Consider the following 24,401-nt stretch of genomic DNA (forward strand, 5'->3'; position numbering starts at 1 on the left):
TCCAAGATGTATGTTTTTTTTTTACTCTTAAAGATTTGGTAACCAATGACTGCCATTATATGACTGACAGACTGCAATGTTAAAAAATCTTTGTTTGTGTTTTACTGACGAAACAAAGTCATCAAATTTAAATTTTTGGGTGAACTATCCCTTTAATATATTACATGATGACTCTTTATTTTTTTCCATTTCTCTAATAAAAAAAACTAAACTAAAACATATATATATATATATATATATATATATATATATATATATATATATACATATACATATATATATATACATACACCGGTATACACACACACATATATATATATATATATATATATATAAACAAGTTTTTTTGGAAATTTTGTTAATAGTAATGCGCAGCAGTAATAATTTAGTTTTATAGATATTCGCAACGTTCTCAGTAGCATTTAACATTCTTACAATATTCCTGTCACTAGTTTCTTAATGACATCCTCCTCCAGGAAAAATAAAAATAAAAAAGGTTCATTATAATAAGAATAACACTGCCGTTCTAAAGTTTGGGGTCTCTGGAAATTCTCTAATGCTCATAAAGACTACATTTACTTAATCAGAAATACAGAAAAAAAAATGTAATATTGTGAAATATTATTACAATTTAAAATAATGATTTTCTTTTCTAATATATTTTAAAATATAATTTATTCTTGTGATGCAACGCTGAATTTTCATCAGCCATTATTCCAGTCACATGAGTGTCACATGATCCTTCAGAAATTATTCTAATATGCTGATATATTACTTTTATTATCAGTGTTGAAAACAGTTGTGTTGCTTAATATTTTTGGAACCTTTTTTCAGGATTCTTTGATGAATAAAAAGTTAAAAAGAACAGCATTTATTCAAAATAGAAATATTTTCTAACAACATAAGTCTTAGCTATCAGTTTTAATCAATTTAACACATCCTTGGTGAATAAATGTATTAATTTCTTTATATAAATAATATGTAAAATGATTTCATATAAAAATTATATATATAGGCTATATATAGATTTTTGGATCTGTGACACTGTAGACTGGAGAAATTATGCACAAAATTCAGCTTTGCATCACAGGATTGATTAAATTACGTTTTAAAATCTATTCACACAGAAAACAGTTATTTCACATTGAAATAATATTTTTACAATATTACTGTTTTTTCTGGATTTTTGATCAAATGAATGCAGCCTTGGTGAGCATGAGAAACTTAAAAACATTAAAGATCTTACTGATTCCAAACAGCAGTGTATGTAAAAAACAATAGAAGTGTATGGTGTGTCTTTATTTAGAAAGCACAGTTTGTACATGTGGTTGCGTGTGTGTAAGAGGATTTACCATCTGAGCTCGTAAATACATCTGTGCTTGGCTGGCGGTGAGTGTGGGTGTGGAGGAGTTTCCCAGCAGCACGGCCTGTTGGGCAATGCAGACTGGAACAGAGCTCCCGCTCTGGGCTCGACTGATCAAATGAGCTGCCGCTGGGGATGTGGCAAGGTTTATCTGTTTCAACAAGGAAAAATCTTAACAACATATGCTCCTTATTTTCTGAAAGCTGTGCAGTCAAAATAATAAATCATAACCTTAACCAAAACATTACGAATTATCACAATCAGCCAAAAATTAAAGAACCTGCCAGGTAAAAAAGCGCTTGCCTGTAAGTAATACCCACTAGCATTTTTTTTCTGTAGCACTGGAGACTTGTTGAGTGAGATATCAATGTCAGGTTTAATAATACTTACAGTGGTTTGGGAGGCCACAGTCTGCTGGGTTGTAGTGCCATTCTGACTACAGCTTTGTCTTCCTGCCACTATACTAGCCTATAGGGAGTGAATGAATGCCAGAGAGTAAGAGAGAGAGATGGTAAAAGAAGGAAAGACACAGAGACAGGTCACAAGTCAAACCCAGCACTCATTAATCAATAACAACAGCACTGAGCAAGAGAGAGAGGCAGGAAAACGGATCCCTCATTCCCACAGCAGCCTGCCAGTCAACACTACAACCACACAATACATTTAACTTTAGCTTACTCGCAAAAAGGGATTTTCATTTTGTGAACCAAACTATTTTTAATCTCTAAAAAATATATTTTTAAAAATCATGTTTAATTCAATGTGTTATATGTAATTTCTTTGTTATTGTTTGTGAAATTTACTGGCAATTTCTGAGTCAAAACTGTCTCACCACCAATTTTTTTAGTGTAGGTTTTAAGCCATTTTTAATATTCAGCAGATATACATCAGATATAAATAAAAAATTAAAATTAATCGAATATAGGATTGAATTTTTAATCTTTTCTCTTGTTTTGGTTTGAGTGAATATTACCATTTTAACCATGTGCACTGCTTACTAACATGAATAACTGGCAATTTATTAAGAAATATTAATAGTGTTTTTTTTCTTTTTTCCATTTCTCTAATCAAAATGTTTTAAACAAAACATGCATTCTTTGAAACTTTGTTCAGATTGATCATTTTTATACTCCAGTGTTCTCAATTTTAACTTTTTTTTTCTCAGAATTGTGTGATACAAACTTGTAAACTTGAGTTATAAACTCACAATTGAGATATAAACTCGCAATTGTAAGTTATAAAGTCAGAATTGTGTGACATAAAATGACAATTGTGAGTTAGAAAGTCAGTAATGTGAGATATAAAGTTGCAGTACTGACTTTCTTTGCTATTCTGACTTTTTCTCAGAATTGTGAAATACAAACTCACAATTGTGAGTTAAGTCAGAATTGCGAGATATAAACTCACAATTGTAAGTTAGAAAGTCAGAATTGCATGACAAACTCAAAATTGTGAGTTAGAAAGTCAGAATTGCAAGATTTAAAGTAGCAATTCTGACTTTTTTTGCTATTCTGACTTTTTTCTTGCTATTCTGACTTTTTTTCTCAGAATTGTGAAATACAAACTCGCAATTATGAGTTAAGTCAGAATTGTGTGACAAACTCGCAATTGTAAGTTATAAAGTCAGAATTGTGTGACATAAACTCACAATTGTGAGTTAGAAAGTCAGTATTGTGAGATATAAAGTTGCAATTCTGACTTTCTTTGCTATTCTGACTTTTTTCTTGCTATTCTGACTTTTTTTCTCAGAACTGTAAAATACAAACTCGCAATTGTGAGTTATTAAGTCAGAATTGTGTGACAAACTCGCAATTCTGAGTTAGAAAGTCAGAATTGTGAGTTATAAAGTCAGAATTGTGAGATAAAAACTCGCAATTGTAAGTTAGACAGTCAGTATTGTATGACAAACTCAAAATTGTGAGTTAGAAAGTCAGAATTGCGAGATTTAAAGTAGCAATTTTGACTTTTTTTGCTATTCTGACTTTTTTCTTGCTATTCTGACTTTTTCTCAGAATTGTGAAATACAAACTCACAATTGTGAGTTATTAAGTCAGAATTGTGTGACATAAACTCACAATTGTGAGTTAGAAAGTCAGTATTGTGAGATATAAAGTTGCAATTCTGACTTTCTTTGCTATTCTGACTTTTTTCTTGCTATTCTGACTTTTTTTCTCAGAACTGTAAAATACAAACTCGCAATTGTGAGTTATTAAGTCAGAATTGTGTGACAAACTCGCAATTCTGAGTTAGAAAGTCAGAATTGTGAGTTATAAAGTCAGAATTGTGAGATAAAAACTCGCAATTGTAAGTTAGACAGTCAGTATTGTATGACAAACTCAAAATTGTGAGTTAGAAAGTCAGAATTGCGAGATTTAAAGTAGCAATTTTGACTTTTTTTGCTATTCTGACTTTTTTCTTGCTATTCTGACTTTTTCTCAGAATTGTGAAATACAAACTCACAATTGTGAGTTATTAAGTCAGAATTGTGTGACATAAACTCACAATTGTGAGTTAGAAAGTCAGAATTGCGAGATTTAAAGTAGCAATTCTGACTTTTTTATTGCCATTCTGACTTTTTTCTCAGAATTGTGATATACAATCTCGCCATTGTGAGTTATTAAATCATAATAGTGAGATATAAACTCACAATTGTATGTCAGAATTGTATGACAAACTCAAAATTGTGAGTTAGAATATATTTTACAGTTCTGTAATGTAATGAAATGTGTGTGATATTATCAAAATTTGAAAAGCTGGCTAAAAATATAAAAAAATACTTTAAATCAAATAGTCAATCACTTGCTTAGCAATGACTTAGCTGGCTTTAGCTCTTTATTTCTACCTGTGAGGTTAATTCACAGCAATAATCCACTGTACAAGTAATACAAGCTTGACATGCTGGCCAAAAATATAAATCATATTGTTCCCTAGCTGTTAAGAAATCCTTGTTCCCTTTATTTTTTTTCCTCAAATATCCACAGGATGTGGCTCTGCCAGAGCAGACTTTTGTTAAACGTTGCAAAACATGCCTTTGGGCATTGCAAAGGATCCCACATCAATACTTGTCACAAGAGATGAATGACCCTGTACATGAGTTACTGACTACACAATTCATAAAGAGCCCTGAGTGATTTTCATTAAATCTTATGTGCTTTCATACACAGTATTGTATTTGAACCACATCTTCCCATACAGTAAAGCACTACCTAAAGAGCACGCTTATGCATGCACATTTTCCCTCAGTTTAATTAACATGTTAAGTGATAACTGAACTGACTATGTCTTTCATCTTTCCGAAAGAAACACCTTGAGGAGAGACGAACAAGAAAAATCTTGTCTGAGCTGTCTATGACGTGTGCCCACCTGCTGCACTGCAGCCAGACTCAGGTGCTGTTGCTGTAGTGCTGCGGTCTGTAGCATGAGGTGTTGTTGTTGAGCTGCATACATCTGCTGTAGATACTGAGCTGCTGCGGTGCTGGGCTGCCTGTTCAAGGCCTGCTGGATGACCTGAGTAAAATGAGATGGGATGGGATTATTAAGTGATCATGTTAATATTATTCTGCCCCTAGTCTACTAAGTCCTTTAGGGGATATATTATTCAAGGTGTATTTCACACCACATAGGTGCAAAGAAAAACATTTCGTGTTGTATAATGTGTAACCAGCACATGATGTTCTACACAGAAAGAAGGACCAGAGCGACTCTTTGTAAACGCAGAGGGTCGCTGGGTGCAGTGACATGGCATGTGGGGTCACTGCCATCCATCACAGCAGCCTGACAGCAGGACTACATTCCCTTCACAGCTAAAGTAACATGATGACAGAATAACAGAAACACTGCTTTTATTTTTTTCTCTGTTTGAGCTATCACTTGAATTATTTAAATGTTTTTAGTAATTTGAAAAGTGTTTACTAAACAAATAAAATGATATCAATAATTATCAGGATATAATGTCCCGCATTAAAATGATAACAGGAGTTCAATAAATGTTCGATATATTGTTTATGCGGCAAAAGCGGAATGAAACAGTGCTACTCATTTGAAACGCACCACACAGACTCTTATCTGCTCAACTCAAAGCTTAAACAGCAGCGTGGTGTGTGTTTACTACAGATTTGTTTACTCGCTTATGGAAGGCCAAATGGTTCAAAAACACATGGATTTTAACACATCAACAACACATATACATATACATATTTAAAGGAAAAGTTCACTTCCAGAACAAAAATGTACAGATAATTTACTCATCCCATTGTCATCCAAGATTTTCATGTCTTTTTTTTTTTTTCAGTCGTAAAGAAGTTGTTTTTTTTTTTTTTCAGGATTTTTCTCCATATAAAGGACTTCTATGGTGCCCCTGAGTTTGAACTTCCAAAAAGCAGTTTAAATGCAGCTTCTAAGGGCTCTAAACAATCCCAGCCAAGGAAGAAGGGTCTTATCTAGTGAAACGAATGGTTATATTAAAAAAAAAAAAAAAAAAACTGACAACTGATTTTTAACCTCAAATGCTCGTCTTCCCTGTTGAAAAAAACAGCATATGCTGGTTAGGTATGTTTTGGTGCTGGGATGCTGGTTTTAGCTGGTTTATGCTGGTCCTTTGCTGGTTAATGCTGGTCCTTTGCTGGTTTATGCTGGTCTTTAGCTGGTCATGTTGCTGGTCAAGGACCAGCATAAACCAGCAAAGGACCAGCATAAACCAACAAAGGACCAGCATTAACCAGCAAAGATAAGACCCTTCTTCCTCGTCTGGAAATGTTCATTTAAACTGCTATTTGGAGGTTCTCGGGGGTACCACAGATGTCCTCAAAAAACATTATTTTTTTCACAGCTGACGAAAGAAAGACATGAACATCTTGGATGACAAGGGGTGAGTAAATTATCTGTAAATTTTTGTTCTGAAAGTGAGCTTCTCTTATAACTAGGGATGCACCGAATCCAGATTTTTGGGGTTCGGCCGAATACCGAATACACTGTTTAAGATTCGGCCGAATCCGAAACCGAATACCGAATCCTACTCGCATCCTTAATTACACGTTTTTAGCTGTGACTGTCCAGCTGCCGTACCTGAAGTTGCTGCATTTTGGCTGCTGTCTGTAGATTCCTTCATGCAAAACTCGTATTCTTTTGGATGTTTTAGGGGCCGTTCACATGTAGCGTCTTTTGCGCGCTCAAATTCGTTATTTTAAATGTAGATGCGCGGCTTGCGCGCGCATAATGGAAGCGCCGCGCACGCGGTGCGACGCGCTCGTTTTTCCAGGCGCGTCCGCGCCGCATCGAGATAAAAACATCTCAACTTTTCAGAATGCAGCAAGCGCTCCGCAGCTTGGAGCTAGAGCGCAGCTGATGGTTGCTTAGAAACGGCAGACGCTTCCGGAGCGCAAGCGCCCGAGCGCTTTGTTGACAAGGAAGAAAGAGGCGCGCCTAGCGTTTTCCACGCGTTTTTAGGCGCGACATGTGAACGGCCCCTTAGACGCAAATGTTTTAACATCGGCGATATGTTGTGTACTGCTTAGGGTCCTTGCCACCACGAGACAAATTGGCATTGCAAATTGAACATAAAGCTCGACTTGAATCGCCTTCTTTTGGTGGAAAGTACTGCCAAACAAAACTTTTTTTGCTTACGAGTTCCATTTTCAGATTCTTACAGCCTACTACATTCGAACGGGTCCTATGTAGCCTAAACACCTTCACGTAATCAACGGCCGTGTGACGTCGTAGTGCAAGTCTAGGGTTCGGTTTCGGTGGAAAATAAATCTAAGGTTCGGCCGAAACCGAACCCCGTCAAAAAGCCCAGGATTCGGCCGAATCCGAATCCGAATCCTGGATTCGGTGCATCCCTACTTATAACGCATATTATACGCGTTAAATACGTGGTGTTTACGTGTAAGAAATCAATGCTTTAAATATGCGTAAACAACCAATATTCACATTGTTTTTGACCCATTTGGCCTTCCATACTCTACTAAACTACTAAACAGCACTGTACAATCCAGTGTGAAGCGCATGAATTTAGTGAAGAACACAAATAACTCTGCGATTTAAGCTAGTTTAAAGCTTAAAGAAACAGGACAAACACTGTGCGGAACGATACGGTCAGAAGGATTTTCAATCTACAAATCATTTACCATGGATTTACTGTAGTAACACTAACTGCGTCATGGTATTCTGGCAGAAATGAGGGATATTCATATTGCATTTTATTATATTATTAATGTAGACATGCATTAAATGAGTTATAAAATATAATTACTGTAGTTTTTGTTATTAAGCTATAGCACTTGTGAATTTTTACTAAAAGTACATTTATTTTGCTATGGAAAAATTACTGGAAATTGTAAAGAATTCAAGAATGTGACGTGTTTGTCATGTTCTGACCATAAAAAGTAGTTAAAACACCAGTTAACGATCTGGTTTCTACAACTTACACTATAAGAGCAAAAATCTGCCTTTAAACTTGAAAAAAATAAAAAAAAGTAATAATCATAATTATCGATATCGACTAATATGAAAAATTATTTTTTGGCCATATCGCTCAGATAATAGTTCTTACAATTGAATACATTTTTTGTCTTGTTTTCCACTTGTTTCTGTGTTCTTATCTCATCCTTAAGTCATATTATTATTACTTTAATAATTATTATTTGATAATTATGGTAACACTTTGCAATAAGACTTCATTTGTAAACATTAACTACATTAGTTAACATCTTAATTTCAACATTTACTAAAACATATCTAAAATCTAAAGTTGTATCTCTTAGTATTAGTTAATGCACTGTGAACTAACATGAACAAGTGCTTTTCTATTAACTAATTTTAATACAGATTAAGAAATGCTGTAAAAATTGTTAGTTCATGATAGCTAATGTGTTTCTTAATGTTAACTAAGAGAGTTTTACTGTGGCCAAAGTGTTACCATAGTTTTATAATAGTAATATAATAAACAAATATAAAATAAAGCTATTCATATTATATAATATATAACAATTTTAATTTCTGCAATGTATGTAAAGGCAGGAGCTTAATTTGACAGGAAATATAGAAAAAAAACTAAAATACATAAATTATTATAGTAGCACTTTACAATAAGGTGTCATTTGTTAACATTAGTTAATGTATTAACTAACCTGAACGAACAATGAACAAAACATTACACTATTTATTAATATTTGTTAATGTTAGTCAATAAAAATACAGTCGTTCATTGTTTTTTCATGCTAGTTCACAGTGCATTAACTGATGCTTTACTGATGCAAACACAACTTGTGATTTTAATAATGCATTAGTAAATGCTGAAATTCAGAAATTAACATTGACTAAGATTAATAAATGCTGTAGAAGTATTATTCAGTCTTAATGTTCTTGTTAACTAAGGTAGCTAAATAATGAACCTTATGGTAAAGTGTTACCATTATGGTTCCTTAAGTCAAATAAGGAAAGACATCCTGTTCAAAACATTCACATTGTTATTAAGAAGCAAGATTATATAATAACATGGTTATAAATCGACATACTGCCAATTGTTGAGCTCTCTTGAGTAAATACAGCTAGATCCTTACTGACCATGTGCTCCTTGTTACCACAAACTACCTTTCAAATTCAGCTGACATCAGAGATCCTGTTCTGTGCAGCCAATCACTGCTGGTCAACATTTATAAAGGACTTCTGAACTATCATTCAGGATAGTTAAGAATCTAATATATGGCAATAAAACCCATTTTTACTAAATAAACATCACTAAATACAAGTGACTAAAAAAAGAACACCACATTAATGATATACTGATTAATTTTAGAAGTACTTGCTGCACATGGCCTCTAGATGGCGCCAGAGGATAATGCAATTTTCGGGGCAGAGTGAATAACTCGCAGTTTGCTGACTGTGGCTGAGATTTATTTCTACCTGAACGGTCTGTCTGTCTGTGATTCCTCCATAGACTGATATCTGAGGCACGGTGTGCTGTCTGCAGGAGGAGTTTGTTGTAGCGTTGCTGCCGGTGGAGGCTGAGGTAGTGCTGGAGGTGGTGACACTGGCACTGGAGGCCACACTGCCCTGCTCCTTTTCCTTCTCCATGGGGGGCCTCCTCCTGCCTGTGCCCAATCCACGGTTACTATCGATCCTTCACACTCCCCTCCAGCTGAGAAAGACAGGAGAGCAACGTGTCCATCATTGGAAGCCATCTTTTTACACTGCTGACAGTGAGTAGTACATGTCAATGTGACAGAATAATTCAGAACATCACAGGATCTTATATTTTGGGGTTGTAAAACATACACATACTGTACACAGATCACTCCTTTGCTAGACGTAGTTCCACTGTAGTCTTTGTTGAGTCAGTGTTGGGGATTGTGGGATTGACAACCACATTTGTGACCCTGGACCTCAAAACCAGTCTTAAGTATCACATGTATATTTGTAGCAATAGCAAAAAATACATTGTATGGGTCAATTTTTTTCTTTTATGCCAAAAATCATTAGGATATTAAGTAAAGATCATGTTCCATGAAGATATTTGGTCAATTTTCTACCGTAAATATATCAAAACTTAATTTTTGATTAGTAATATGCATTGCTAAGAACTTTATTTGGACAACTTTAAAGGCAATATTTAATTTTTTTTTGTACCCTTAGATTCCAGATTTTCAAAAAGTTGTATCTCGGCCAAATATTGTCCTATCCTAACAAACCATACATCAATAGAAAGCTCTTTAAAAAAAAAAAAAATCAATTTCATTTGACCCTTATAATGGGTTTTGTGGCCCAGGGTGACATTTTTTATAGACAAATTTGTGGATAGGATGGGTGGGACATGTCTCCACCAAGTCATTTTTGTTGCTACTGCTCATAAAAGCACTCAAAAATTATGTTTATAATTTAAGGTTTCATGAATATTTAAAGCAGATGTAATGAAAAGTATCCCCATCACTTTTTAAGACAAAATGACAAAGGTCTCAAACTGTCCTGTTCATACAACTTGTACTTGAGCCACTGTATGAACGAATAACTTGTGTGACTTCTCTTTTTGATTCTCGCAAATAGAATTTGTAACCATATCAACAGTGCCTGAAGTAGGCTAAACATGGCACCACTTCATTAAGTTCATTTGTCAAAACTGCGTTTAGTGCATTAATAAGTGCATCATTTGGACGACAACATTGATAGGAGCAGCCAAGGACAGCGACTTGATCTAAAACCTTTGATGATACAGTTTATATTTCCATCCACAGTCGTAAATTAACGAGGGCTTGCCACGAAAATGAACTAAATTACCTTATAAATTCAAGACAAAAGGGGGAAAAAATGTCCATGCAAAGTTAAACAATATATTACATCTGTCGCAATTAAAATTAAATGTGAAAATTAAATGTGAAAATTAATAAAACGTGTCAATTCATGGAATTACATTTAGATTTGCTCACACTGTGTCAGTTTGCTTTTACACACTTTTATGCATTAACCAATCAAACACGTTTCTGTTGAATTTAGGAATGCACTAGCCAATCAGGCACTTAGATTAGTCAGTGCTGAAAATGCTGGACAAGTCTCCCCCAATGATTATAAATGCAAAAAATAAACAAAGAACAACAACAAAAATTCTGATATATATTTTACATTAACAATGTAATCAATATTTTGTTTATTAAAGCCATTTATGAATCTCATCAAGTTTATTTTTATGCATTTTACATTTATTAAAATAATAACTCAAAGCCGTATAATATACAATATATTTTATTTGTGAACATAGTGTTCAGCTATTCTTTTTAATAGTTAACTTTTAACTATTTTTTATTTTATTTTTTTGGATCATCAGTCATCAAAGCTCAGTAAATATTGGTCACAGACAGAGATTTACTTACTAAAACTGCCACAGATCATGTTTTCATGCCATTTTATTTTTTTATTTAATCCTATTTAGATGTAAGAAAGTGGCTATATCTAAGTGTGTGAGTTGTTTACTTGTTTAATGAGTCTTCCCATTAATGATATATATAGTATATTCATTTAGATTGATTCACAATGTTCAACGAGGAACGCACACAAACACTAGAGGCTGGATTATTTACCTAGTCATATCCAGTCATATCTCTTACATGACTTTCTTCCATTCATTCTCAGTTACCCCCAGTAGAGTTAAGGCATGCTTAGGGGGTCTGTTAACACTTTACCTGCTGGTGTCGCTGTTGGACAATCTTTCTTTAATAAAACAAGTGATTTATATACTTTTTAGAGTTATATTTTGTGATATGGTCATTGTTTTATTTTTGTACTACGAATTTCCAAAGTTTACATCCCCCTTTCAGAATCTGCAAAATGTTAATTATTTTACCAAAATATTTATTAAAATTACCCTGTTCAAAACTTTACATCCCCTTGATTCTTAATACTGTGTTGTTGCCTGAATGATCCTTAGCTGTTTTTTTTTTTTCAGAAAAATCTTGGAGGTCCCACAAATTCTTTGGTTTTCCAGCATTTTTATGTATTTGAACCCTTTCCAACAATAACTGTATGATTTTCCGATCCATCTTTTCACACTGAGGACAACTGAGTGACTCATATGCAACTATTACAGAAGGTTCAAACACTCACTGATGCTTGAGAAGGAAAAAACATTTGAAACTCTTTAAATTTGAAGATCAGGGTAAATTTAACATATTTGGTCTTCTGGGAAACATGTAAGTATCTTCTGTAGCCTCTTAAGGGCAGTACTAAATGAAAAAAAAAATTGATACTTAGGCAAAATAAGAATAATTTACACATCTCTATTCTGTTCAAAAGTTTTCACCCCCGGCTCTTAATGCATGTTTTTTTGCTTCTGTAGCATTAGTGAGCGTTTGACCCATCTCTAATAGTTGCATATGAGCCCCTCAGTTGTCCTCAGTGTGAAAAGATGCATTTTGTATGATACCCTAAGGGGAAATCACCAGAATCAACTGTTTTCAATATTCTTTGCTGTGCATTAAAACATCTGTCACATCTGACAGCATGACGGTTTAATCCGCGCAGACAGGTCCTTTTCACCACTAAATCCTCTTATTTTGAATTCTCACTGAAAGTGACAGCTAGACCGTTTGTTGAACGTTTTGCGGTTCTTGACTGCCTAACTGTAACACCTCTCACAGTTGCAGGCCTCAGTTCATTTATGATCCACGTGCCCACGCCAGCTCCAGCAGTAGCTCTGAACAAATGTGAAGACTGATCGGCTGGAACAACATGACGCAGTCATGACAACAGCACCAGAGGTAGTCCCAGGCTTTGATCCATCTGGGGATCTCAAAGACCATAAGAGATGTATCAACAAGCTCTATAACATGCTGAAAGCAGGATTAATGCTTTGATTTCCACTCAGGTAAAACTGCTTTTGTGTCTTTTGAATGCATTTAATAACGTCACACTTGAAATGGTGATTTTTCCTATTTAGAGGAAGTCAAACATGATAAGACGCATAGTATGCCAAAAAAACATGCACTTGGACCGACAGATTACATTCTCAGAACTGTGGTTAGTGTTCTGCAGAGGTTCTCTGAAAGTTACAAGCAAAACATTCTTGCAGTACATTCTTAGAAAAATTATACGAAATCTGTCACTGGGGTAGAACCCTTTAAAAAGATACAAATATGTTCATTTAGGTACTAATATTTAAACTTTTGGTACTAATTTAACACCTTTAGGGGTAAGTAAGGTACTAATGTGTACATTTTTAAAGTAACAGCCCACTGACAGCTTTTGTACATGTTTTTTTTTTTTTTTGAGAGTGTACATTCTTTCAGTGTTACAGGGTTTAAAAATATTTTTTAGTTCGCTATAAAAATAACCACATTTATGAGTTAATGAACCACCTGCAGTTTTAACCTTTCAAGGACATAAATGTCTTTACAATGTCGTTATATATATATATATATATATAGAGAGAGAGAGAGAGAGAGAGAGAGAGAGAGAAAGAGAGAGAGAGATGGATTTATCTTTTACTATTGTAGTCCGTTCCTGATTACATGATGAAAACTGTAGTTAGTAACTGTAGTCTAGATTACCCATTTTAGATAATGTAATCTATCTACTTTTTAGAGTACTTTTAGATTACTTTTTTATCAAACCTTGCTGCTATAAAAAAGCAAAGAGAAAGAAAACCTTTTTGATGTCAACATTATAAAATGCATTAAACATTACATTAGTGAGCTGATAGAGAGTAAATAATGAGTTGATAATGACCTAATAATTTATTTGATCATAAAAATGTAAACTAAAAGCAATTTAAACACTTGAACAATAAAAAATGTAAATATTTTAGTTTTCCTGCAAGTCAGTCTGACCATTAACCAACATCAGGGAACTGTAAACATGTGACTAAGTTGTTAAGTTATTGAAATATTAACTTCCTCAGCAAAATTTCAAGCAAATATTTTATTTTCAGGAGTAACAAAACCATTTGGAAATCCCTGCATTAAACACACATAAAAAAATAAATTAAAAAAAACGACACACCCAAAGTCTTTCGGGTTTGAAATATTCTTGTCTAGACTTCCAGAATCAATTATGATTAATTTACTGCCATTGTGTGAATAACATGTAATCATGTAATCCATAAAAAGTAAATGCAATAACTATAGTCTGATGTAATAATGTAATAAACTCTAATTACAAGTACTTCATATTTGGAACCTAGCACTGATTTAAACTGTTGTCTAGTTTACACATTTATGTTTTCGTTTTCCTAAGTTATGACATTTTACTTCTGAAAGTTCTGTGAACATTAAACATTCAGTTTTGAAAAGCATTCTTAAACAGACTTTAAACGTAAAAAGAAGAAGATTTTGAATACATGTTTGGAAATAACATTTTCATAACTTAATGGGAATGTTGAAAACATTTTTAGGGACTGGTCACACATTCATGCTGCATTTAAAAATGCGAGACATAATAATGGAAAAAAAAAAACTTGAACAAAATTTAAAAGATCATGAAATCCTTAAATTTACTGCTAATAGAATCTACTAATAACATATAAAACATGTCAAAGAAAATACATTTTTTAAACATTCAGTCAACATGAAATGACACTCTCATGACGAAAACGTACCTGTGGAAACTTTCTCACAAGGCGCAAAATTCGTACCGCCATGTAGGTTTTTGGACATATTCAATGTGAAATGTCCACTGAGTGGCATTTGATTGTACAGATGATCGTACATATGGTACGTTTTATGTGACGGCTTTGTTTGTGTCACCGCGGTTCTGACTTGAAATGTCCATTGAGTGGTGCTACAACTCTAATGCTCCATGATGTTTTAAAATAACATACTATCTACAGATAGTACAGATAGTATGAACAAAAGCGAATGTGACGTAAAAACACAATAGCTAGCATGCCATTTTAGCTTGTTTTTCGATCTCTAATCTTTCAGCTCTTTCATTGAGAGTCAAGTTTTCACAGCATTTGTACCCAAGGATTCCGCATCTTAAGTCCAATGGCAGCTGAGCTACTGAGCAAGCTTGTTACGTCCAGAAAGCCAAACATTTGGAGCTGTAATCATAACTGTGTTCGAAAAAAATCTAGTGTTCATTTCTGATATGTACTTTTTGGTATGTATTTCGTATGTCTTGCGAAACTTTAGATCAGGTAGCTCACAACACTTTCATAATGCAAAATATTTTCAGTAAAGATCGAATAGTTATTAGAAATTATTAGATGATGTCGGAAAAGAAAGGTCAATTCAGAGGCAGAGAAACTAATTTGTTTAAAGGTTTAGAATTTTTAACTATAGTGCCACATTTTTAGAACGCTGTGTAAACGGTGAGAGACACACGCACATAAAATTGTTAGCTGGAAGCATTCCACTAATGTTTTAACTGCAGCTGATTCATTAACTCATGTATGTAAAGCATACAATTACTAGCAATAACTCTTTAAAATCAAACTTTAAAATGTTGTAAAGAAGTTCACAAGCCAAAACCAAATCAGTTGCACTGTACTCACTCAGACATTCTGACAGCTTCCAACACAGCTTGTGACAGGATACAACTAGCAGCAAGGAGAATCCAAACTCTGACTCTTGTCTGAACCAGAACTCCTCCCATCACAGATGACTGGGACCCAATAATGTCATTAAACAAACACACATCAAAGGCTGCTGCAGCGGGAAATGAGCTGGGGTTTTTGTCTTGGGGGCTGGGAGGACACTTGTTGATCAAAACAGACCCGGCCTCACTTCCTTAACTCACAGCCGAGGAACAGCTAGACCAACTGAACCAAATGGAAGAGATCCTCAACTGTAGAGATTTACACCTGCTGTAATGTGTCTAACACGTTCAGATGGGTCTATAATTTTATGCTATTTGTGTTTGTTTGTCTTCATATGGTACAGCGAGATTTTCTATTATAATCCTAGATATTGAAGTCATCAGAATGCGTCTGTGGAATTTGTTTGATCCCACTTAACCTTCCATTAGATGTGGAATCTTTCAAGGACATATAAAAGCTTAATACAGTCCATTCTCCATTAGCTTGAAAGGGAGACTCGTCCTCTCTTTGTCGTTCTCCCCCTCTCTCTCTCCTCTCTTCGCATTATTTCACTGGCTAGCACAACACACTACACATTATTCCACTCAATTTGCTCTCTCGTCTGCATTAGAGACCTCCTCACCACACAGCTCTGTAGCTAACTGAAAGTCCAGTGCTATCATCAGCCGAGCATCCTTCCCGCAAAACCCTCTCACCAAATTGAGTTACACTCATTGAAGACCAAAGTGCTTGTAGCAACTAGGATGCAAAGTCTGCGCTAAGCAATACTAATAGGATGAGCATGAGCGAGCCGGAGTTGTAAAAGACGAGGTTAGGTTCGAGGCGTTCAGGTAGAGATGGGTTATCAGCACAATGCTGAGGCCACATCAAACAATCAGGGCTAAAGCCTCAGGGTGAATGACTGGAGATGGATGAGACATCCAATCGGTGCCTGTCCGGACAGGCCACAGCTAGGTTAAACCAGTCCGCTAGGATCACAGCAACCTGGCCATCAAAAGATGTTGGGTAACTGCTGAAACCAGTTGTGTGTCTTGTCATGCATTTGTCATGTCATAAACTGACAGCTTGGCTGAAGAGAATTGATTATGGGTTAGTCACTGTTCTGAATACTGCACATATGTGTATTCACACGTCCTGCACTGTTACATACTAAACTTCAATTTTAAACAGCATTTTGCTGAGCAAGTCAAAAGTTTTTGAACAGTAAGATTTTTTTTTTTTTTTTAAAGAAGGCTTCTCTGCTCACCAAGCCTGTATTTATTTGACCCAAAGCAAAAACTGTAAAAATGAAATATTTTTACTATTTAAAATAACTGTTTTCTATTTGAATATATTTTAAAATGCAATTCATTCCTGATTTCAAAGCTGAATTTTTAGCATCATTATTCCTGTCACATGATCCATGAGTCACATGAACTAACATGAACTAACCATGAGCAATACATTTCTTACTGTATTTACTAATCTTTATTAACGTTAGTTAACGAAAATACAGTTGTTCATTGTTACTAATGTTAACAAGATTTTAATAATGTATTAGTAAATGTTGAAATTAACTTTAACAAAGATTAATAAATGCTGTATACGTGCAGTTCATTGTTAGTTCATGTTAACTAATGCGGTTAACTAATGTTAACTAAGAAACCTTATTGTAAAGTGTTACCGATTTTCTAATATATTTTCAAAGTATTAAACTAAACTATTTTACTATTAAACTATTAGTTAATGTAAGTTAAAAAGTATTATACTAATAAAATATAAACTAAATATGTCTTTTTTATAAGCTAATGCAAAATTAACTGCATAAAATGCTTCTGAAATTTTGTTACTATTTGAAATAACTGTTTTCTATTTGAATGTATTTTAAAATGCAATTTTTCCTGAGTTTGCGAAGCTTTTTACATTTTTAGCATCATTTTAGCCAATTTTTAGCATCATTACTCCAGTCACATGATCCTTCAGAAATCATTGTATTCAGATTCGCTGCTCAAAAACATTTATTATTATTATTATGTTGAAAGCAGCTGAGTAAAATTTTTTTTAGTTTTTTTGATGAATAGAAAGTTCAGAAGAGCAGCATTTATCTGAAATAGTAATCTGTTGTAACATTATAAATGTTTTTACATCACTTTTGATCAATTTAAAGCATCCTTGCTAAATAAAAGTATTAATTTCGATCATTTCTATAATATACTGACTCCAAGCTTTTGAATGATATAGTGTATACATGTATATATGTTACAAAAGCTTTTTATTTCAGATAAATGCTGATCTTTGGATCTTTCTATTCATCAGAGGACCCTGAAAAATGTACTCAACTGTTTTAAATATTGATAATAATAATAATAATAATAATAATAATAATAAATGTTTCTTGAACAGCAAACCAGCATATTAGAATGATTTCTGAAGGATCATTTGACACTGAAGACTGGAGTAATGATTATGAAAATTTAGCTTTGATCACAGGAATGAATTACATTTTAAAATAGTAAATGCTTTAAATAGTTATGCTTTTGCTATATTTTGAATCAAATAAATGCAGGGTTGAGCATAAGAGACTTCTTTATTAAACATTAAAAATCTTACTGTTCAAAAAACTTTTGACTTTTGTATATTAGACATATTGCAACATGTTTTAATATTAATATAAATTAACTATTAGTTAATCTAAAAGTAAGAATGATTATAAAAAGATAAAACCCAACATTTGTTCACGTATTATAAATACATATAAATTAACAATGAACATATTTATAAATAAACGTTACCTAGATTAATAAATGTTGTAACACTTTACAGTAAGGTGTCATTTGTTAACACTAGTTAATTTATTAACACGAACGAACAATGATCAATACATTTATTACACTATTTAATAATCTTTGTTAATGTTAGTTAAATTGTCGTTCATTGTTTGTTTGTATTAGTTCACAGTGCATTAACTAATGTTAACATGACATGATATTAATATTATGTGACTATTAATAAATGTCTTTATATGCAAGATTTTTACCTAAAGTATACTTGTAATAGTACCTTTAGCACAATCAAGTATACTTCAGTACATTAAGTACAAAATTAGTTGTTCCAGTTAAGTATACCAGTTTAGTATACTAAAAATACAATTGCAGGGTATTTTTATTAAGCACATCAATATGTAAATGTAAATGTATTTGTAGTATACTTGTCATGAAATAAATGTATTTCAAATACATTTTAGTATATTTATTTTTCACTACGGTAAGATTTATTATTATTATAATGGTTGATTAAACTGACTCGTGTATTGTAAAAATTTGACATTTAGTCTAAAATTAGACCTAAAATTAGCATGTTATGCTCGCCCCTCTGCTACTGTAGTTAAACTACCAGTCTCTCAGGATATTAGCTTTGTCACAGGATGCTTGCTGTCAGTTTTGACACCTTTGGCCAAGTGTGAGTAAACAGTAAAGCAATTAGGAGCTTCTACAGTTAATGGATATGTCAGACGTTGTGTCACCTCGAGATCTGACACTCTGGAAATTTATTCTGTCAGATTTAATGGTGCTCTGTAGCACAAGAGCGTATATCATTCAGAAAAGATTTCACTGCAGTGAAGGACCTTGACGAAACATGTTGTTTAACAATGTGCCTGTTGAGCATACATCAATGCTTGTCGTAAATCAGCGACGTGAAGAGCTGGAAAAAAATAGAAAGCACAGATAGAACCTCTAACTTGCGTGAGTCAATAAAATCCTCTTCTATTTCCTTTATTTATCTCAATCGCATGCAGTAACTAAACAGAGCTATTCTGAAGTACTTCAGATGAAGTTCTGCTCCTTGAGTTGCTCACCATGCTATGCACCGCAAAATAGTTCAAAGTGAGAAATTTATCTTAACCTTGACAAGCCATTGTTCTGTACTGCCAGAACTCTCTCTTCTCTGGTATCCATCATTCTCTACGTTAGCACATTCCCTCTATGTGGCAACCAGGCAGAGGAGATTTGTGGCCCTCATTTCCTTAAGATCCACCATAAAACTGCCGGCTTTGTCTGCGAGGGCCACATCGTTGTTGAACTGAACTGAGAAAGCATGAAATATGACCCCCAGTCGCCTTGGTATCAGTGTGAAGAGCCTGAAAGAGGGGGGTTTCTCTGTCTGGCAGCTATATAGTGTTTTTAGAGGCACTGTAGCTCGCATGACCCACCTTCACTCTTAAAAATAGAGGGTGTTTTTGCAGTAATGCCATAGAAGAACCATTTTTGGTTCCCCAAAGAACCTTTTACTGAACAGTTGCTAAAAGAACACTTTGAAGAACCTTTGAAATATCTAAAGAACTTTTCGAATATAAAGAACCTTTTCTGCATTTGAAAAGTGCCATGGATGTTCAAGGTTCTTCAAAGAATCTTTATATTTAAGAGTTTTTATTGGCATTGATGGTTCCATGAAGAACCTTGAACATCCACGGAAGCTTTCCAATGCACAAAAAGTTCTTTATAATGGAAACACGGTTCTTTTAAAGGGGTCATCGGATGCAAAACTCACTTTTACATGTGGTTTGAACATTAACGTGTGTTGGCAGTTTGTGTACACAACCACCCTACACTGATAAAAATCCACCCAGTGGTATTTTTTTAATCTTTAAAAGTAATATCCCCTTTTTCTGGTTTAAAATTGGTGTGACGACACACTGACAGAGGCCACTCCCACGATAGTTGATTGACATGAGCGCCTTACCTTAGACCCGCCCTCACCGAGCTGAAACAGTCTGACTTCGATCGCCATTGTGTCGACTCAGGTGCAGGGGAAGACAAGAATGTCTCAGATTGAGTGATTGAGGTGTTCTGTTGTTGGATGTAATAATGAGCATAGCAGTAGTTGTTTAGTCCTGACATCTGAGCCGCTGAAGACGCAGAGGATTAACATTACTTTCGTTCTTGAAGGGAAAGCGCCGATCCCGATCTACATATGCGTCTATGTTCGTGTGAATCATTTGTGATGCAGCTTCACCCAAAGCAAAAGTTTTTTTATGCATTTTTGCAAATGGCCTGTCTTAATAATGTGCTAGTTAGCAAGTTTCACAGCCAAACATGGCTAAATGTGGCTAAAGTAAACATTACGACTTGTTATTCCACGGCAGAGAGTTATTCCACGGCTACAGAATAGCTCGCTCTAAAAAGGGCTGATTTTGACAAGGTAAAAACAGTGTTTACACTACCATTGAGAAATTTTAACCAAAGTATGTTATAGACTTCTCATTAAGACCCTAAAGAATCATATCAACTGGAAAATGGGCATCTGATGACCCCTTTAAGAACTTATCACTGAAAGGTTCTTTGGAGAACCCAAAATTGTTCTTCTATGGCATCGCTGTGAAAACCAGTTAGGATTTGAAGAGAGAAACCAAACAGAATTTTGCACATGCAAATATCCAGGCAGCTGAAGAAATCAGGGTGCCCACGTAGCATGTAAATAGAAGGGGAAATGAATATACAGACCGTGTTTTTGCATATTTAAATATTCCGGTTTAAACACAGAGCTACCTTATCATCAGCAACTGAACAGGGAATGCCAAGTATGTGGTGCAATTTCACAATGATTTGGGATTCTGTGCATTCAAAGCTATCATTTAAGATGGAGCCATTAACATATAAATTAGGTGCTCACAGAGCCAGATAAATTGGAACAGTAGTATGGTTTGGGCTATTTTGCTGTTGTTTTATCCAGCTGAGTGCTCACAAACTGGAGGTGTATCATTTCTGATTATCATGTGGAGTCCAAGCGTGAAATAACCTGAATTTGAACATGTAACGCATTTCCTTGCTATAACAGCGCAGGCCTCCCAGGCACGCAATCGTTAGAACCATCTCATTATGATGTCTCAATCAAAACATAATGCCTTTAGTTGCACAAAACCACTTTAAAACATTTAAACAGCACTCTTGGGAGGCCTTAGCGGTTCCTTAGGCAAGCCTGAATCTGATAGCTGACTGTAGAATATTAATTTCCTGCCTTTTCAGGATTCAGGAGGTGACACAAGTGTAAATGAAAATAGAAATGAAAATTCTTTCATTATTTGGTCTGAAAAAACATGATTTTCTTTCCTCTGTTGAACACAATTCAGATGAAAATGAATAGGGAGGTTTATCAGTGTTCAAAAAGTTTGATAAAATTAGCCCACTTAACTTGTACACTATATATCCATTTGATAGATTTGTGTTAGGAAAACACTCACATTTAAATAATAAGTAGTGGCATGAAACATTAGTTTAACAACTAGGGTCACTGTTCACTTAAAAATCTTTTACATTTTGCTATTAATATCTGTTTTTTTTTTAATTCTACAGAAAAAAATCTAATCAAATGGAATTAAAAAGTCATGAGGGTGAGTAAATGAAAGAGATTAGGCAGTTTTGGGCTAAACTATCCTTTTAAATGAAACACAAATTGATTGGTTTGTCTAAAACAAGTCAGTAGTCCAGCTCAAAGATGCTCTCACACTGGGACTATAAATTACCGTCTTCCTGCCAAAAGAGTGAGAGCTTTTCAGGCTGTATTCCTCCCCTTTGTCTCGGCGTAAAAGACTGCAGCCAGCAGCACACGTGGCCATCTCTGTGCAAACTCCCAGAGCCGTAAAACTACATTTCCACAGGGAAGGAATCAGATACACAGATGCCCCAGAGACCACTCAGTTTACAAAGCACCTCAAAGCCCTCCAGCCTATGAGTTATTACTGAGAGAACCTGAAGAGCACAGGTGAAAATCAGTTTGCACTTTCTCCTCGAGTAACAAAATTGAAAGCTGAATTGTGTCATTTTTACTACTAGCATGACCAGGTTTTCAAACACTAACACTTTGGATCATTCATTTGTCATAGAATGCAGAAGTTGGATTCTGGAAGTAAAAATTCCATTTCATTTTCTCAATAAGGGAATTGAAGTTTAACAATAAAGACAGACCTACTGTCATACATTAGATTTTTAAAGGGATAGTTCACCCAAAAATAAGAATACACATATGTTAAATTTTATGTGACATTGGTTTTGTACGCGTCACTTCAGTTCTGACTTGAAATGTCCATTGAGTGGCGTTGTAACTCTAATGCGTTGTGATAACTTACCACCGTTTTAGCTTGTTTTTCGATCTCTATTTTTCATCTCTTTCATCGCAAGTCATATTTTTTATGGGATTCGTAAGGTCATTGCACACTGAGTCTGAAATTGTCATGTGTTTTTTTCATATTCGTCATCCTTTCCTATCAAAAAGCTTGCTACGGATGCGAAAACGCAGAAAATAGAACCTGATCCGATTTTTTTATGAGGATTGAAAGTATCGGAGGCAGTGTGTAAACCATAGACTGTAAAAAATATGGAGCAATTTCGAAGCTCATAGTGGGCAGGATTCGCCCGTCGCCACTCCTGGATAATCGAAAATGGGCAAAGAGGCTGGACATGGGTGGAGCTGGTTGCTGAACAGCAGCAGCGGCAATCCTCCTGTCACTCAAGTGACCACGCCCTTAATTATGCAGAACTTCAAGGCTTAATATAACTTAAATGGATGAGTTATAAAAAAATTCACCCCCCTCACAGTTGACATGAAGGGCGAAATTAGCTATATAGACCAAAACCACTTTGTGTACCAGGCTGTAAACATATTTTGTTCTGCTGCAAAGTTGGGCATTTTAACATAGGGAGTCTATGGGATTGACTCCCTTTTGCAGCCAGTCTCTAGCGAGAGAGAGCTAATCTGTTCCTACTAAATGCTAATGAGCTCTGCTCGCCCCGCCCCTCTCTGCCGTGGGATGACGAGCTGTAATGTTTACTTTAGCCGCATTTAGCCTTTAAGAAAGGCCATTTGCAAAGATGCATAAAAAAACCCTTATACTAACTTCTGCTGTGGGTGAAGCTGCATCACGAATGATTCGCACGAACATAGACGCATATGTAGATCAGGATCGGTGCTGTCCTTTCAAAAACGAAAGTAAAGTTAATCATCTGCGTCTTCAGCGGCTCAGATGTCAGGAGTAAATGACGACTGCTATGTTCATTATTACATCCAACAGCAGAACACCTCAATCGCTTAATCTGGGACATTCTTGTCTTCCCCTGCACCTGAGTCGACACAATGGTAATCGGAGTCGGACTGTGTCAGCTCGGTGGGGGCGGGTCTAAGGTAAGGCGCTCATGTCAATCAACTATTGTGGGAGTGGCCTCGGTCTGTGTGCCATCACACCGACAAGAAGCTAAGAATGATCTGATTTTAAAAAGGGAATATTACTTTTAAAGATTAAAAAAATACCACTGGGTGGATTTTTATTATTGTAGGGTAGTTGTGTACACAAACTGCCAACACACATTAATGTTCAAACAACATGTAAAAGTGAGTTTTGCATCTGATTACCCCTTTAAAATATTTGATGGATGCGAAAAAGCAGAAAATCAAACCTGATCGGAATTTTTCTTTTTATGGCAGACGAAAGTTTCGGAGGTATTGTGTAAACGTGACTGACACAATGTGAGGTCGAACAACATTTTCGTAAGAAGCAAGACACGAAATGTTTCTACATACAGTACATAATCAACATCTTTAAATCAATAGTTTGGAACTGTTTTTTTTTTGTTTTGTTTTTTTATTTTGCCATTCTCAATGCTTCAAGGGAATGTGGAATGTGGTTCTTTCCCTTAATACAGCTGTTAAGCCATTGTGCAATTTTCGATTACTTAGTTGCTTCAAATCAAAGTTTGTAATATTGTGATGTACCTCATAGTTGTCTGGTTTGGTTCATAGCTATTATCTTTAAAAACAACTTCCAGAAGCAAGGCCACTTACATCTTTTATTGCTTATCTCTTAAAATCTTCCAGAAACAAAAGGCCACTAAAAAGTGAACAGGCACTATTGCACTCTATTGGCCGAATAAACAGATAGCCCTTTCCCAAACTATTGCCACTGAATGAGCTAATGTAGCTATTGCACTGATTGAAATGTTGTTTAAACATTTTTTATGTATTTTGCATCAGCTACACATTTCAGTTTTA

The 24,401-nt window shown here is 34.9% G+C and overlaps 1 protein-coding gene across 1 annotated transcript in view; it reads right to left on the bottom strand.

Moving 5' to 3' along the window:
• phc2a (polyhomeotic homolog 2a (Drosophila)) overlaps positions 1-24,401 on the bottom strand; it is a 54,105-nt gene that overhangs the window by 24,094 nt on the left and 5,610 nt on the right. The window contains exons 2-5 of the mRNA XM_073823446.1: positions 9,266-9,500; positions 4,727-4,870; positions 1,754-1,831; positions 1,353-1,514 (exon numbers count right to left, since the gene is read on the bottom strand). Of these exons, the coding sequence (XP_073679547.1) occupies positions 1,353-1,514; positions 1,754-1,831; positions 4,727-4,870; positions 9,266-9,436 (555 nt within the window). The 5' untranslated portion in view covers positions 9,437-9,500. The remainder of the gene's footprint in view (positions 1-1,352; positions 1,515-1,753; positions 1,832-4,726; positions 4,871-9,265; positions 9,501-24,401) is intronic.

The sequence above is a fragment of the Garra rufa genome, chromosome 18, assembly GCF_049309525.1.
Source record: "Garra rufa chromosome 18, GarRuf1.0, whole genome shotgun sequence".
In the NCBI taxonomy this organism is placed as follows: Eukaryota; Metazoa; Chordata; class Actinopteri; order Cypriniformes; family Cyprinidae; genus Garra; species Garra rufa.